Here is a 16,620-nt window from a genome sequence, read left to right as displayed (position 1 = left end):
TTTCAGGTGGGTTTGGACTTGTCCTTAAGTCAAGATGGGGCAGCTTTCTACATTTCAGATGGGAGCTGTGGGTTTGGTTGCTGGAAAGCCTGGGTGAGGTTCTGGTGCCTGCATTATGCAAGTGGCCTCTAGCCTTCAAACCAACTAATCCAGGCTCTGAAGAGCAATGGGCAGAGTTGAAAGGTTTGAATTGCACATGTCCCAGAGACAGACAATTTGAATACTAAATGTCTCAAATGGCCACAAAATGAGCCTCTTGGGGAATCCAAACATTTCAACATATTCATCATAAAAATTAAGACCTCAAGCACACAGGAATATGCCTGTGATGTGTGACTACATTCAAGAAGTAGTCAGCAGCACACAAGTGCATGTACTTTGTATCAGGGAACAGCAGACATTTTGCACAGCACCAGGCAGTGCAAGTGGCCAGGGAAGCCAAAACAAGGTTAATGCCAGGCTGGGCCAGGCCAGCCTTGGGCCTCCCACCTGGTTTCCTGCACTGGACCTCTTCCACTGACCTCTCAAAGGTGAGAAAAGTATGGCTGAAGCTTTACCTCTCACACAACCCATAAGGCTTTTGCTGTGCTTGGAATTGCTGCGCCCCTGAAGATGAGTTTTTGGTCAACCAGACACCCCCAACTCTGCAGATTTATGTCTTGGTGGGTGCCGGCCAGCTGGGAATGATTTCAGGGTTCATGCTCTCAAAAGCAGATGGAGCCCAAGCTGATAGAGAAGAGCAAGATAGTAACTACAGGCACTCTGGATTCATGAGGTAAGACTGAGTGCTCTGCATGTGATTGAAGAAGCATTTGCTGGTTTAGTTCCTTTTATTGTGTTTAGCAAAGTGCCCTCTTTTTTTCCCTCTGGAATGCTAAGTCTTTTGGTTGGCACAGTTTGGAGTTTGGGCACACTTCAATTTTCTTTTCTTTTCCCCACTGCAGTTAGGAAAAGCTCTTTTTTTTACTGTGAACTTTTTTTCACCAGAAAAAAGATTCCAAATCTTAATAAAATCTGAAGGTGGCAGCAATGAAACAGCAGCAAGGCTGTGACTACAACTTCTAGGGCAAGTTCACATCACACAATGAAGAGACCCCCAACCCTCTGCTATGCTGATTTTGTAAGGTCTCAGGTCTCAGCAGTTTGGGTCAGGAAGGGTGTGTGGCTGAGCTGGCAAACCCTGCATCTCTAGCAGGAGTGTCCAGCCTTGAGATGGGAAGAGCAGTGCTTGCCTGCTGTGGCTGCCAACAGGCAGAAGCTGCCTGTGCAGAACCCATGGACATGCCCAGCCCTACTCAGTGGGTTTGAAAGCCCTTCTGCAAACACCAGAAAGTTGTGTATACAGGCATGAGAGTATCTGCAGATTTTGTCTGTAGAAAGCTGATGTACACAGATGCTCTTAGGTCCAATGGTTTTGCTGAATTCATATTTTATATCCTTATAATTTCACCAGAATGTGTTATGCTGAAACTGTAAATTGATTTGCATGGGTTGGTCACCTCAGAACAATCTCCAACCTGCAGCAACAGATATGCTGTACTTTGGCTCAGAGATAAGGCCTGGTTTGTCAGTGGTAAAGGTATGGTCACGCGTGCTGCTGGCCTCTACCTATGGTCCAGAGCACCCCATCTCCCCTTCTGCCTGTGCCATGGCTCCTCCTCTGACCTTCCCTGTAGTCAAAGGGAAGTGTGGAAAAGTTCAGCAACACCCACCAACATTAGGAACTGCCTGAGCTACGTGGCTTGGATAGAGAATGATAAAGCAACACCCATGGCCATGAATGACCAGCTCAGTATTAACCACAGTGAAACCAATCCTGAAAAGTCAGTCTGTGAGCTTTCACCCTGAAAAAGTCACAGAACAGTTTAATATCCTAGTGAGCTGTTGCCAAGGACGGGGGATAGTAGGTCTGAGTGCCTCATGGAGCTCTTTTGAGATTGTGGATTGCCTGAAGTATTGCAGGTGTGGCAGCTTCAGCCACCTTGGTGGGGGCTTTGAGTGGACAGAACCTCTGTCAGCTGCCTGACCCTTGTGTCCCCAAGGGCAGTGGGTGCAGAAGGTGTTTGAGTGACCTGGCTGGGTGCTAGTGCCTGACTCCCCCCAGACAGTAGCGTGATGGGTGGGGCAGGAGCCTGAGGGGGTGAGCAGATCTTCCTGGAGGGCACAGTGGGGGATGATTAGGCAAGGACTGGCAGCGTGCTCCTGCTGCTGCTACTGCTCCTGTGCGGTGCTTCATGGAGGGGATGCAGAGGCGTAGCAGGCAAGCAGCAGGAGAGTAGGATGCCACATGGCGAGGAGGAGGAAAAGAAAGAGGTGGAGGAGTAGGCAGAAGGGAGATTCAGTTTAACATGGCATGCCAGGCCTCCACTGCTGCTTCCCTCCCTCAGGCCTGCTCATCATGAATTTAATTTGCGCATGGGGTGAGGGGGATTTTGTTGGCATAGTTTTATTCTTATTCGATGTGCTCCTTTGCATGGCAAACGCTGGTAGTGTGCTCATCACTGTGCATACAGGCAAACATGGCCTTGGGTGTACTTTAGTCTAAGGGCCTGGTTCTGCAAACACATGAATAATCTGAAAAGCAAGAGGACTTACTAATATGCTTAAAATGACACCTGCTTTTATCTTCATCTCTTTTCTTTCCCCTATCAGTGTGCTTCTGTTTCTGGATAGCTGGTTTGAGCTCAGTGTCTCAACTAAAAATTTAATACAAAAAAAAAAAAAAAAAAAGAGTGATTTTTTTTTTATAACCTCAATTTAGAGGCTGATCTCATCTACATATATTCAGTAAAATAAATAGAATCCACTTGTGCAGTGTCCCAGCTAAGATACAATATACGACACCTTGTCTTTCAGGAAGGGCTAAGGAGGGGTCATGCTTCGAATGGCAGTTGATATGCAAGGGCATTGCCATTTGGAAAGATTTGTCTTAACCTGACTCAGAAGAATTTAGATATGTACTTCAGTATGTGATTGTTTGCTTTGCTTATAAGCATTAACATGTTCTCTTGAAAAATATTCCTTGGGAAAGTATCTATTGAATTCTTGAGCAATTTAGTGGAAGGCAGTGCAATTATTTCTGAAGGGGGATCAGATAATTCACAAAAGACAGAATGAGCATATGTATATATATACACACACACACACACACACACACACACACACACATATTTTATATATATATATATATCTATCTATATCTATATCTATATCTATCTATATATATATATATATATATACACACACATATATACGTTTAAAAAATAGATTTCAAAAAATTCCTGGGCTTTGGTATGGAGGCTCTGAGCAGCAGCAGAGCTCCCTCTTCTCAGTAGCTGCAACATCATTACACAAAGATACAGAGACACGGGAGCCACTATTCAAATGCAGCCCCTCAACTTTGTGACCACAAGTGGGTTCTATTTTGGTCCTTGCTTTTGAGGCTGCTTTTGATGAAGGGATCAGAGTTTTTTAGCTCCCTGCCACTACATGTTGCTGTTGACCTCTACCTGCTTCTAGCTTTTAGAACTTTGTTTCCATTTCCATTTCTTTAGTGTGAAGGTTGGGGATGGGATCTGTATTTTTAAAACCTTGGTGCCAACTGCTGTGTGCTGTTGTACTGTGCCTGACTTTTGCTTCCTTTACATTTCCTCTTGTGTTGTAGATCTAAGTTGCCCAAAGTATCTGCTGGAGTATGGCCTCTGGACCCACATCTCCTGGTGACCTGGGACATAAAGTGCTGTATGACAAATCCTGACTCAATCAAATTGGCAATAGAGTCTCAATAATTATTTAGGTACCTAATGACCATTGGTTTCAGTATCAGACAAGCCCCAAATTGAGAATTTGTGCATTGTTTTTCTGTGGCTTGATGTGTCCCTTCAAAATCAGAGTATTTTCTAGACTTTTCTAACCTTCTCCCCTCCTCCCCTCTGAGCAGACAGTAGTTTTGGTTACCCAGCATTGCTGTTGTATCTCCAGACGACATCTCCAGTGGGCTGTCATAAATTTTCAGTCCACTTGTGTTCCATTTTATCTTCAGGCAGGGTTACAGCCCAGACCACGGAGCACTCACCCGGCAAATTCAAGGGTGTACAGGTGCAAACCTTGAGTACCCTCTCTGTATGACATTGGGGGAATTTACTCAAGCTGACCCTTGTCTTGTACAGCTCATGAGTAATCACTTGACATTTTCATATTGCTGTTGTTTAAAGAAAGGTAGAGGTGCTGTTGGAAGGTGGGTTTTATCTGTTGAGAGAATCATTTTTTAGCCTGGTAATCTTGCATTTTTGCTTCAGTCCTGCAGCTTGGCTGGGTGACCTTTCAAGGTTATAGAACACCTTTTATGCCTCCTTTTTCTTATTACTGGGACAAGCATTTCAATCATTACACACCTTTGTAAACTACCTGGAGATGCATGGGAGACATAAATGCAAAAGTAAGATTATTGATATTGCGTCATTATTTTCCCCAAACAATTCACTGTTTTCTACAAATCAGAGCATGTGATTTCTTGTTTATTGTGTAATAATAGCCCTGTGCTGAGATGGTAAGCAGGACACAGATACAACTTTTCAGAGATGTACAGTACTCTTTCTTATCTTTAATTAAATGCTATTCCCCTGTATTGGAACACATTCCGTGATTACATATGTTTACAGTCTCTAAGTAACTTACCATCAAATACACTAATGAAAATCAGTGCCCCAAAGCAACTTGTGCCTTTTGTCCTGTACCATACCACACCTCTCTCATATTTTTTTAAATTGGTACTTCCAGTTTCCATTTTAAAAATTAAGGGGTTGAATTAAGCACTTTTTTATGAATTTCCTCCAACCATCTCTGCTTTTGATCTAGGGACATGTATCTATCTAGCTCTCTGCCCTTCCCCAGCACAGTAACCCCTGGGGATACCATAGAGCATAGAGATGATACAATTTAATAAAGTCACAATAAAACATCCAAGGCCTTTCATACTTTTTCACTTTCTTTAACTCAATTTATTTTTCATTTCATGGACAGAGATTTAGTCCTGGTATTAGTTTATGATTTTGCTGAAAGAATTACCGAACACATACAAAAAGGAAATATTATTTTTATTATTTATTTTGTGCCATGTATACCATAGGAAAAAAAAATAGTTGAAATCACTTCAGTACCGCTGTGTTTTTCATTACAAAGTTATTACATATAGAAATTACTCCAAATTATCTGAAATGAATGGAAATTATGAGGTTTAAATTCCCCAGGTTACTGCAAGCACAGCACTGGAAATTTATTTTGTCATCTTGCTGAACATAATTGCTACAACAAAATTTCTTCCATTTTACAACCACAGCATAACTTATTTATACCAGTGTTGTTGTAATTTTACATCAATAAGTTGCATGGGAAGGAGTACACAGGTGGTAATTGAAAACAGTAATTTGTAGTGGGGTCCAGGTGGAACAGTTGGCTCAGAGAAGATTTCATTTGCTGCTCTGTACATGCTCTGCTTCTCGGTGGCCTTTGACTAGGGTGCTATCAAACCTCTGGTCCACCCAGCACTGAGCTGGTCTGATCATCCAAAATTACCTTTCAAAGCAGCAGTGGAGGTGAGGGGAAGAACTGACCTGTCCTTGTGGCACTGACCAGCAGCTCATACTCAGAAGCCGGAAGACAGGTGCATGGGGAGAGGGTGAAAAATCACATCTGGGAGAGTGGGAAGCATGATCCTGGAGCCAGCAGCAGCATCCTTGAAGGAACTGAGCTGGAAGGGAATGCAATCCAGGGCTGGAGCATGTGTGTGTGTGCACATGTGTGTGTTCTCAGTGTGTTCAGGCCAACGCCAGCTCTTGTCCCTGGCTTTCCTGCTCAACTGTCCTCAGCAAGGGTGGCAAGACATTGTCATTTGTTTGTCAAAGGGAATACTGTTACTCGATCATTTTCAATTAAGATGTGAGTAGTTGCCTGAGACTCGAGCAATGACGCTAACATTCATATTTTGCTCCACTCTTTATGAACAGGAATGTGTAATTTGGGTGCAATATACAAGCACTCCCTGGCCAGGCATCCACATTTCTGTGATCCGTAATTGTCAATAGGAATAATGAAACTGCAGAGGCTGATACTGAACCTAGAAACTGATGAATTTCCCTGTTTGAGTTCTGTTGCACAAGTTAAAATAGTAAAAATAATAATAACAACGATGCTGATTTGTTACTATGGATATACCCTATTTAAATAAAATAAGGTAGGATGAAGGTAGAGGGAAAAAGAACAAGAATGAATGGGTTGCTGCTCTCTTCTGATGTTCAGACTCAGATTTTCATGATTCACAAGAGACAGGCTGGAATGTTTCTGTCATTAGTTCAAGCGGAAGATTTCATTGCAACATTCAGAGCTTAGAGGCCTTTGTTATTTTAAACAATGTAAAGATTTCAAATCCTCTTAAAATGATCTGAGAAGGGAAAGAGAAGAAACTTGCACTTGAAGACAGAGGAGAGTTGTACCAAATTTCAGCTTGTGTAAGTTCTGAGGAATACCTGTGGAAAGAAAAGGGGTTCTTTGTCCCCATCACATGCCAGCCAACTTATACATGAATCTCTCATGCAAGACTATGTTATGCATTTCCATAATGGACCATGTTTTAAAAGTACTTCTTCAGACAAAAATAGCCCTCAAGCTCTGTTGTTTTCAGGGGGTTTTCAGGGATTTTTTTTTTGGATGAATTTAGTGCTGCTTCACAAAACTCAGCTTACTGCACCAAGCAATGATGGCATTTGTTTTCCAAAGGCAAAAACAATCCTTGGATTGAAGTAGCTAGAAAAGATGTGCCAGTTTTTTTAAAAAAAGCCTCCCCAGCAACAGTGGGTTTTTGCCCATCTTCCTTCAAATATTTTTTTGTCCTAAAGCGGGTGCTGTGTGGATGCACAAATGGCATTCATAGTGGGATGGAGTACTTATAGCAGATGGAATGCTTGACTCCTTTTTGTGTTGGTTGCTTGTAAAGCATGTTCCCCTCTATCTCTGCCTGTCAGCATGTGCACACAGGTGAAGGGAGTCCTTTGCAGGATGAGAGAAGGTGCTGGACAGAATTGTTATCTTTTGGAAGGACCCTCAAGTTACAAACCTGGGGGCAGGTTTGGCTCTCCCTGCAGTCCCTAAGGTCCTGCAAGTGATTTCAGTGGGTACACAACTGAATATCTACTGTCAGAAAATCTGATGCTTAAAAGAAGGGAAACATGAACTAATCTTGCATTTTATGTGATTTTTTTAAAGCTTCAAAATTAAAACAGTGTTTTTATTCTGTTCTGGCTTGCTGGTTCCATGAGAGGTTTTTGTTTGGTGTTTGGTTTGGTTTTGTGTGGGTTTTTTTCTCATTTCTGTTTTTTTTTTAATTGTTTTGTTTTGTTTTTTCTTTTGAGAGGTGGCATTTTATTGCTCCTTTTTATTTTTATTGAAAATAGGTGCGGGGGGGGGGGGGGGGGGGGAACTCAGCCCCAGAATTTGGACTGCTATCTAGTACATTTGACACCTGGAAACAGTTAGAAAAATGAGGGACTCTATGTGACTTGAAAAAAAAACCACCAAAAAGACTCAGCAAAAGAACTCACAGACCACTGACTGAGGAAGAGACTCCAAGGAAGGTTTAGAATATAAATGTTGAGAAAAATCTCATTTTCTAAATTCACTCCTAGAAACATCAGCAAGTCACAACCACCAAATATAAGAGGACAAAAAATGTCTTGAAAACACAGCAAAATCTTCATCCCTTTTGCCTCACTCCAAAAAGTCATGGGAATGGGGCAGAGGAAAATACATTATCCTTTTAAGCCTTCATTTCACTGCACTCTCAAATACACCAGTGTCATGGAAAAGAAAATCAAGTGAATAAATGTTGCAATTTATATATATTTGAATAGATAACAAGAACAATTTTACTGTTTGCCATAAATGAAAACCCCACCAAATCATTCCTCTAATTGAAGTTCTGAAGCTCTGTTTATGGCTGCAAAGTGATTTGATAAAAAAAAATTACACATTTTGAGTTATTATATCACCCAGAAATTTGATGCCACTTAACTATGTAATTTTCAGAAATGATATAAAACCACTGCAGAAAAATATTCGGGGAAGCCCAAAAGACCTCTTTTTATCTGTTTTTATGAGTCTAAAATGAGAACTTGCAGAGATCCTTGCTCTGTATGTGAAGGCTGAACTGCCACCTCGGGAGCTTTATTAATATGTATGTAAATATGATCTGGTTAGATCCTGTGTTTCTGTGCCGTTTCACAAGGTGGAGCGGCTAAGTAAGCCGAACAGATCAACGCCCTGTGTTTATTTCCTTTTTTTTCCCTCCCAAGCAGCAACATTTAAAGATACAAAGAGAATGCGGACAGCAGCCTCATTTATGCAAGATTGTTTCAAACTTTCCTTCCTTCCTTCCTTCCTTCCTTCCTTCCTTCCTTCCTTCCTTCCTTCCTTCCTTCCTTCCTTCCTTCCTTCCTTCCTTCCTTCCTTCCTTCCGCCCCTTCCGCCCCTTCCGCCCCTTCCGCCCCTTCCGCCCCTTCCGCCCCTTCCTTCCTTCCGCCACTTCCTTCCTTCCGCCACTTCCTTCCTTCCGCCACTTCCTTCCTTCCGCCACTTCCTTCCTTCCTTCCTTCCTTCCGCCACTTCCTTCCTTCCTTCCTTCCGCCACTTCCTTCCTTCCTTCCGCCACTTCCTTCCTTCCTTCTGCCACTTCCTTCCGCCACTTCCTTCCGCCACTTCCTTCCTTCCGCCACTTCCTTCCTTCCCTCTCTTCTCTCCCTCCACCCCGCCCCAACTTCCACACCTGTATCAAAAACGATTTACTTCTAACTTAGCATAAGCTTTTACATTAAAGACTGAGCAGAAACCAAAATGACATCACACAGAATCTGCAGCGACAATTTTTCTTCCACTGAAAAGTTTCTTGACCAAATGGAGAGAGAGTGGAAATGCATTCGAAATATGTCCAAGTGGCACATCAAGATTGTCCTCCATGAGGATATTGGGATATTGGGTCTTCCTCTTTATGCTGATGCTATTTATGCATCTATATGCATGCCAAATTTTAGCTAAAGACATTGCATGATTAAAAAAAAAAAAAAAGAAAAGAAAAAAGAAAAGAAAAAAGAAAAGAAAAAAGAAAAAGAAACCTAGAAGATAAGCCTCTGTGCTGAGAGTTCTCGACACAGCATGCCTTGCTGTATATAGGATAAAATGGAATATTTGACATCAGATGAGCTTGTTTTTTTCCCTATAAGGATGGTGTTTCTCTATGAGAACTCCTCAAATCCCTTACATAATGTGAAAACAGAAAATATTATTATCTTAATACAAGAGAGTGCTTTCTCTCCCTTAATTTAAAACAAGGGACCATAGTACTTTTAAAGCTAGCAAAACCCTGATTTCTTCTGGCAGATTATGCTCCCATTTTGCTTGGCCTTTTTTCCTTTCTTTTAGACATATTTTTGTGGGGGGGTTGGGTGTTTTGTTGTTGTCGTGGGGAGCTGCCGTCCCAAGTTTGCAGGCCTGTGGCGGAGGCCGGAGCTCGGCCGCATCCCCAGGACAGCGCAGAGGAGGCTGAGGGGGCTCAGCCCCCTGTGCCGGCGGCGGGCGCCCAGCACGGCCCCGCTCCCGGGACAAAGCGGGGCGATGCCGGGGCCGCCGCCGCCCGGGCAGCCCCCGGGGACCCGGGACCCTCTCAAGGGGCTGCTGCGGCGAATAGGGAAGAGACAGAAGCGCGGGGCCAGCTGCAGATGGAGGCAGGTCGAGGGATAGGTCAAGGTTAGAAAGAGCCTGCTATTGATCTGGCTTTGAACGCGAGACAGGGAGAGCAGAGAGACTAAAGGGGGAGCTGTGAGACAAGACATTAACAGCTTTCAGTGCTAATGATCACAAGTGCCAGACAGGGGAGGAAAGAGAAGACTGAGAAATCACTTTGGAATTTTTTTTTTCCTCTATCGGGATGTATTTTCGGAGGAGGAGGAGGAGGCAGGTTGGGGGTCAACCCCAGAAGCCTTGTCCGCAGCCGGAGAGACGGGAGGGGAGTTGCGGCGGCCCCGCTGCCCCGGGCAGCCGAGGAGTCCGCCCGGTCAATCATTGCCGGCCCTTATCTCCTGCTTACGGTGCCCGCTGGAAGACACTGGTTAATCAACAGATGATGCCCAGTAACTTCCCGATAAGCCGCGCTCCTAAGGGGTGCAGCTTCCTGCAGCTCGCCGAAGAACTGCGGCGGCCGCCGGCGGTCGGACTTTGCACCCCACAAGGGCCCCGTGGCCGCAGCCCCGCGGCGTGGCCTGGGGACGGGCCGCGCTGAGGGCGGCAGCACAGCCCCACAAAGCCTCTCGGTCTCGCCAGCCGCGAACAGAGCGGCATCAAAGCGGGAGAGCCGTGAGGGCAACTCCATCCCCGCTGATCGGCCCGGGCCCCTTCCCGCGGAGGCGGAGGTCAGTGAGGGGAGCCTCTTCTCCCCTCCAGCTCTCCCGCAATGGTGCCGCATCCTTTACCCCGACTCGGACACGGCTGCCCCGCAGGGCAGGAGTGGCGGCTCTCCTCGGGGCCCCGGGCCGTGGACCTGTCCCTCCCCGCCCAGCGGCTGGGCCCCTGCCGCCACCACGGTCATTTTCCTTTGCAGGACCCCGCAGAACAAACCAAACACACGGGGCGAACAATCGCAGCAGTTTAAGCGCCGTTAATGGTCTTGGACGTGTTTGTCGATCGTTAGGGGAGGCGGAGGGCCGGGCGCAGGCACGGAGGGCAGTGCCAGGCTGGCCCGGCGCCCACCGGTCGGGGCTGGGTGCCCGCCGCCCTCGGCACTCGCCGGGCCGGGCTGCGGGGTCTGGCAGCGCCGGAACGCGAGCTGTGAGCGGGCGGGCGGGCGTGGGGAGGGAGAGGCAGATTTGCTGGAGGAGGCGAGAGAGATGCTGTTTAGCCAAATTCTCCTCAAAGCTGATTAAGGGCACCGAGATGAATTCTGGTCCCCTCAAGACTCTCATGCGATTTTAATACGAAAATCACTCATTTAACGTGGAAAGTAAATGACTCGAGTGCGGCGCGAGTCTCCATGTGGGTTCCGGGTACAGGCTGGTTCCTCGGTTTTCTGCTCCATCTGCCTCCGAGCCCCCAGGCCTCCCCTCTCCCCATTCCTCTCGCCCTGGCCAGACCCGGTGCTGAAAAGCTGTTTGCACCGAACTGTTTACTTATCGGGGCAGGAGGGACAGAGAGAGAAACAATCTCAGGAGATGGGCCGGGAGAGCGGAGGTAGAGGGGAAAAAAGTTGGTTTTCAAGAATCTTCCAAGTTAGAAACGCACGCAGTTGTCGGCATTTACCTGCGTGTGAAATAGAAGGACAAGTGCACTGGGATGCAGCTCCTGGGAGCTCGGCGTCTCTCCGTTCGTGGCTGAGACTTAATTTCTCCAAGGAAAGATAGTCTCTGCCAGGATTTTAAGGGAAGGGGGGTTGGGGGGGTGGGAGAAGGTCGGAGCGTGTGTGCGTGTGCGGATCGGGTGTGCGCGCGTGTCCCGCTACCATCGCACTTCGGGTAGGGAGAGAGGAGGGGGAAAAAATCCCTTTCCCCAGCCCACACAGATATTTGTGTTGTTGTAAAACTGTTTTAAAGAAATGCAGGGGGAACGCGCTCGCCGCCGAGGAGCTGCGGCGGCGCCTGGAGGGAAGGAAGAGCAGCCCGCGACCCCTGGGGAGCCTCCGTTCCTGGGCACGGACGGAGGGAGCACGACCCAGCGCCGAGCCGGGGCGGCGGAGAGCGGCGGCCGCGATGAGCAGCGGCGAGGCGGCGGCACGGGCGGGCAGCGCGGCACGGGCGGGCAGCGCCGCCGCCTCCCCCCGCGGACCCCGGCAGCCTCCCCCGCCCGAGCCACCCCCGCTGCGGCCGGCGCCGGGCTCGGGGAAGTTTGGCCGTGCGTGAGGATGCGGATTTATTCCTTCCCCCCTCTCTTTCCCTGGCCGCCGGCGCTCCGCGGACTGAAAGCGGCAATGCACAAAGCCCGGAGCGGCGGCGAGCCCTGCGTGTGCCGTAGTTGGTGTGCGGTGTGTGTGCGTGTGCGTGTGCGGTGTGTGCGGTGTGTGCGAGTGGCGTTTCTTGTTCTCTTGCAGGGTACAATGTTAAAAAGCCACCGCTAGTCGCCCCCAGTGCTCCTACTCTCTGGGTCTTTTTGTCTCTAGTGCAGATTAAACGTCACGTCCGCACTTGAACTTGAATTTTATCCCATTGTACAGAGGCAGCCCCAGCCATAGAGAGACAGAGCGCTCCCAGAGAACCAGGACTCCGCCATCTTCACATTGCAATATATAATAGTAATAGCCAGCACCAGCCCAGCTGCACTGGGGGCTTCCTTCCTTCCAGTCCCAGTGCCAGGCGAGGGGGGAAGAGTGCAAAGTGGTGCAGGAGCACTGGCAATCCAAAAGCACCAGGGCAAAGCAGTGCCACTTGAACTGGGAAAGAGGAGACACAGTTTCGGCTACCCCTTTTCAAAAAATTCTCTCTATATATCTACCCAGCAAGGGTCAATCTCTGAGAAACAATTTTTTTTGGAGATTTTTTTTTTTTGAGTGGGGGCTATCCCAATTCTAGTACTTTTCTTCTTTTTTTACTACAGTTTTTTTTTAATTTTATTTTTTCTTTTTTCTTTTTTTCTTTTTTTTTTTTTTTTTACCCTCTTGTTGGAAAAGCGCACTTGCCAATTTGCCAAGCACTCTGGAAAGAGGGAAAGAGAAAAGTGTCACTGGCGGTGCATATCCTCCTAAGTTCAAGAAGAGATCTGGAAGTCCAAGTGGCAGAAGCAGTGGAGAAAAGACAGTGTGTGAAAGAGAAAGAGAGCGAGAAAGAGCTTTTCCTGATGATGATGATGATGATGATTTTTAATTGAGAGGGAATCCCAACCAGTGCACCACAGCAGCAACAAAAAGGAGGCGGTTTTTTTCGTTTTTGATTTTTTTGAAAGAAGAACTCGATAAAGAAGAAGAATAAAGAGGGGGAAAAAAAGAGGAGGAGGATCGGCCCCCCAACACATCCCCCCAAACCAGTGCAGCTCTCCAGGCGATGCCAGTGTAAATGCCAGGGCAATGTCCCGTCGCAAGCAGGGAAACCCGCAGCACTTGTCACAAAGAGAGATTATCACACGTAAGTTTGAACTTGGAACCAGACGAGCCGAAATCGAGAAGCAAAATTAGGGAAGGGGAGGAAGCGGTTGGGGAGGGGGGGTGTGTGTGGGGGGGAAACTCCAGGAGCAACCAAAGCTGGTAAATGACTTCAGAGAGAGGGAGAGGAGAAGGGAATTAAAGAGGGGAGGGGGGTGTGCGGCTGGGGGGGATGGGCTGGGGGTGGAGGGGGGGAGAAGCCCGAAGTTTGCTGTGCGTTTTTGCAGCGGTGCGGAGGTGAGGCGGCCAGGCAGGCGGGAGGGCAGGCGGCGTGGAGCCGGGAAGGAGCTGTCGGCGGGCAGAGCGCGGCGTGGGGCGGCGCGGGGCTCTCCCGGGGAGCGGCTGCGTGTGCGGGGGGCGGCGGAGCGGGGCGCGCTGCTCCGGGCCGGGCCGGGCCACCCCGCCGGGGCTCCGCCGCTCGCCCGCGGCCCCGCTCCTCGTTCCTTGTTTCGGGGGCGGCACGGAGCGGTGGGAAAAGTTGGCCGAGAGCCTCGCCTCGGCGTGACAGCCGCGGAGGGTGGGAGGAGGAGGATCAAGGTGGGCAGCAAGGGAGGGAGACGCGGAACGGCCGGGGGGACTTAGTGGGAAGCACATGGAGACGCTGGGCCGGCGGCGGCGGGGCCGAGCCCCCCGGCACTGGAGCGCGGGGCAGGTAGACGGCCAGCTGCGCCCTGCCCGCCCCAGGTGCATCGCCGGCGGGGGAAAAGAGCTCTCCGAAGCGCGGGGCAAGGCAGAACCAGATCGGCTGGGGCTAAAGGCAGGGCAGGGGCTGCCGAGGGGCCGGCTGCGGGCCGGAGTGTCCGTCGGTGGCGGGGGGCGCGAGGAAAGCCGAGGCGGGAACCGGGGATGGAGTGCACGAAATGCGGGTCGGGCAGCGGCACCGGCTCGCCTGCGGGGCAGGAGTGGAGGCTGCACTTTGCTGAAGCTCCTATTGTAAGTGAAAATACACACATATACTCCCACCCGCCGCCCCCCCCCCCCCAAAAAAAAAAATAGAGAAGGAAAAAATAGAGGGGGGAAGGGAAGGAGGCATCCCCCCTCCCCCCAGCACCAGAATCCCCCTCCTCCCCGTTCCCACCCCTAAAGCTCCGGGAGAGGGGCGAGTGCCTGCAGGCAGAGTAGGGGGCAGGTCCCCGAGCGGGAGCCCCACTCCGCCGCTCTGCCGCTCCCGTCCCCGGGGGCCTGTGCCGAGAGGCGGGGGGGAAATGTGGGGGCGCCTCCCGGGGCGTGCGGCCCCCAGCGCACCGCGCTGCTCCGACGCCTACGGGGCACGGGGAAGGGGGAGGTCAGGGAGGTCCCCATTTCCCTCCTATAGCATAGGACAAGTTTGGGGGGTGGTAAAAAAATGCCTTGCACGCCGTGGCCCCACACCCTGCAAGCCCGGTCGGACCCCTGCCCCCCCCGCCCCGCAAGACGAGTCCGCAAGTTGTGCTGCGGGGGGCGGCGGCTCGCACGGAGCCAGCCCGGGGTTGAGCCTGAGCCGCGGCGGATCCGAATATTTATGTTGAGATTTTAAAAAATTTAAATAAATAAATAAAATATTTCCCCAGCTTCTCTCCCCTCCCCTGAAAGCCAAGAATAGGAGCCATCTGCCAGGAGCATTTGGTGCTTGCGAGCTCCTCTCTTTCTTTGTTACCGGTGATAAATTTCTGTTTGTAAGATTTCCTTGGGAATCGAGATATATATGTGTATATAATTTTTCCACCTCCATTGGGATTTTCTTTTCATAGCGGAGGGCTGTTGGGGGACGGTTTGAGTTCTGAAATATAAAATTCTATGGCTGTTTCTGTATTTTTTCATATATATATATATATATATATATATATATATATATATATACACATATATATATATACATACATATATATATATTTTTTTTTAATGTGCGTCTTTATTTTTTAAAAAAGTACCCCTCACCCCACCTCCAGCCCATCAGCTGGTGAAACCTTGATGAAGATGCATCTGGTATTCAGCTTTTTCTGGGGGGAGGGATGTTTTTAATTCATTGTTATTTTGGAACCAGATTTGCATCACCATAAAAGGTGGATTCCCCCCTTCCTCAACTCCCTCCCCTCAGTTAATTGCATTTTTGATTTTTACCATCCGGTTTGGAAAATGTCTTATCCTTTTTGTTGATGGCGTCTTATTTTGCCCCCCTTTCTGTTTTTAAATTTTCTTTTTAAAAGAAAAAGCATCAACAGCCACCTAAATCGCCCAGTGTAATTTCTCCCACTTGTTTTCTGTCTCACTTGCGAGGAGATGAGGGGTGTTGAAAGGGGGTGTGCGGAAAATCTGTTTTGTTGCGCACGTCTGAATTTGTTTCAATGGGTGAAACATTTCTTTTCTCGCTGCTGTTGCTGCTGGGGAGGGGGGGAAGGGGGGTGGAGAAGAGAGTCAGGTAGGTTTGTTATTCCAATTTGATCTCCTTTTCCGATCGCTTTACTTGAAGGTAAATAATGAGGCAGGAGTGTATTCAAAGGTGCCGAGGAGCTGCGTGTACAATGGGTTTAGCGGGAAGGCTGGGGGAGGAATGGAGAGCAGAGCAGTACGAGCTTCCCTCCCTCCCCTCTTGTATTTATCTATCTCTCCATCCTGAGGAAGCTGGCGGAGAAATCAGGCTGCATACTGAACAGTGGCAGAAAAAAAATGAAGGTATCCAGGGGAAGGAGGTGGTGGGAGGCGGGGGAGTGTGGGGGAGCTGCGTCGGGCTGGGGTTGGGGCTGGGGAGCAGGAGCGCAGGCATTTCAGCGCACAGGTCTGAGCCTCAGCTGCAGGCTTGCAGGAGAGGGGGTCGCAGTCTCTGCACTCCTTGGCAAGTGTCATTCGTGGGGGAAAAGCAGCCAGGCAGTGTCCTCTGTAAAGGGGAGTTTGGAAAGTAGTGGGCAAACAGAATAGGAAAACCAAAGCACTTACAAAATAGAGTCAATCCCAAGCCAAGCCCCCAAAGCCAGGATGAACTGATACTGTTTTCAGAAATCTTGTTTTTATGTTGTGTTTACCTTGAGCTTTTTTTGCCCTGTCTCCCTTTTTGGCTTCTGTAAGGGGAGTTGCGTTTCAGGATTGATTGGAGGTCTCTGCCAGGCAAGGATAGAGATGGGGAGAAGGATGGAGAGAGAGACAGAGAGAGGGAAGGGTTTTCTGACACTGTTCAGCTGGAGTTTATTTGGTTTCATCCACTTGATGTTTGGAGAAACGTTTAGATCCTGAGTGTAAGACAAACAAACTCAAAAAGGAGAGAAAGTGCAATGTAGTTGTGCTCCAGAGTTGCAGCATCTCATTAGCACAGTGGTCTTCAAGACTGCAAAACGGAGTGGCCTGTCTGTGTTTGCCAGGCTCACCCGGGCAGCCTTAAAACCGTGTATGTGCAGGACAAAAGAAAGAGGTGAAACACACGGAGAGAAAAAAGCAACTCTGGACCGTCACCGCTGGTGGACAGAACAAAGTTGGCAGCCAAG

The 16,620-nt window shown here is 48.6% G+C and overlaps 1 protein-coding gene across 6 annotated transcripts in view; it reads left to right on the top strand.

Moving 5' to 3' along the window:
* Positions 1–12,028: 12,028 nt before the first annotated feature.
* Positions 12,029–16,620, top strand: part of BCL11B (BCL11 transcription factor B) — a 92,182-nt gene continuing 87,590 nt past the window's right edge. For 2 of the 6 annotated variants that reach the window (XM_059850287.1, XM_059850289.1), the window contains exon 1: positions 12,032–13,148. In XM_059850287.1, coding sequence (XP_059706270.1) covers positions 13,091–13,148 — 58 coding nt within the window. In that variant the 5' untranslated portion in view covers positions 12,032–13,090. Of the gene's footprint in view, positions 13,149–15,104; positions 15,818–16,620 lie in introns of those variants that run through there. The other 4 variants (XM_059850286.1, XM_059850290.1, XM_059850284.1 and 1 more) reach the window with 4 other exon arrangements.

Source organism: Haemorhous mexicanus, chromosome 6 (genome assembly GCF_027477595.1).
Source record: "Haemorhous mexicanus isolate bHaeMex1 chromosome 6, bHaeMex1.pri, whole genome shotgun sequence".
Lineage (NCBI taxonomy): Eukaryota > Metazoa > Chordata > Aves > Passeriformes > Fringillidae > Haemorhous > Haemorhous mexicanus.
This window is presented reverse-complemented; position numbering and strand designations above follow the sequence as displayed.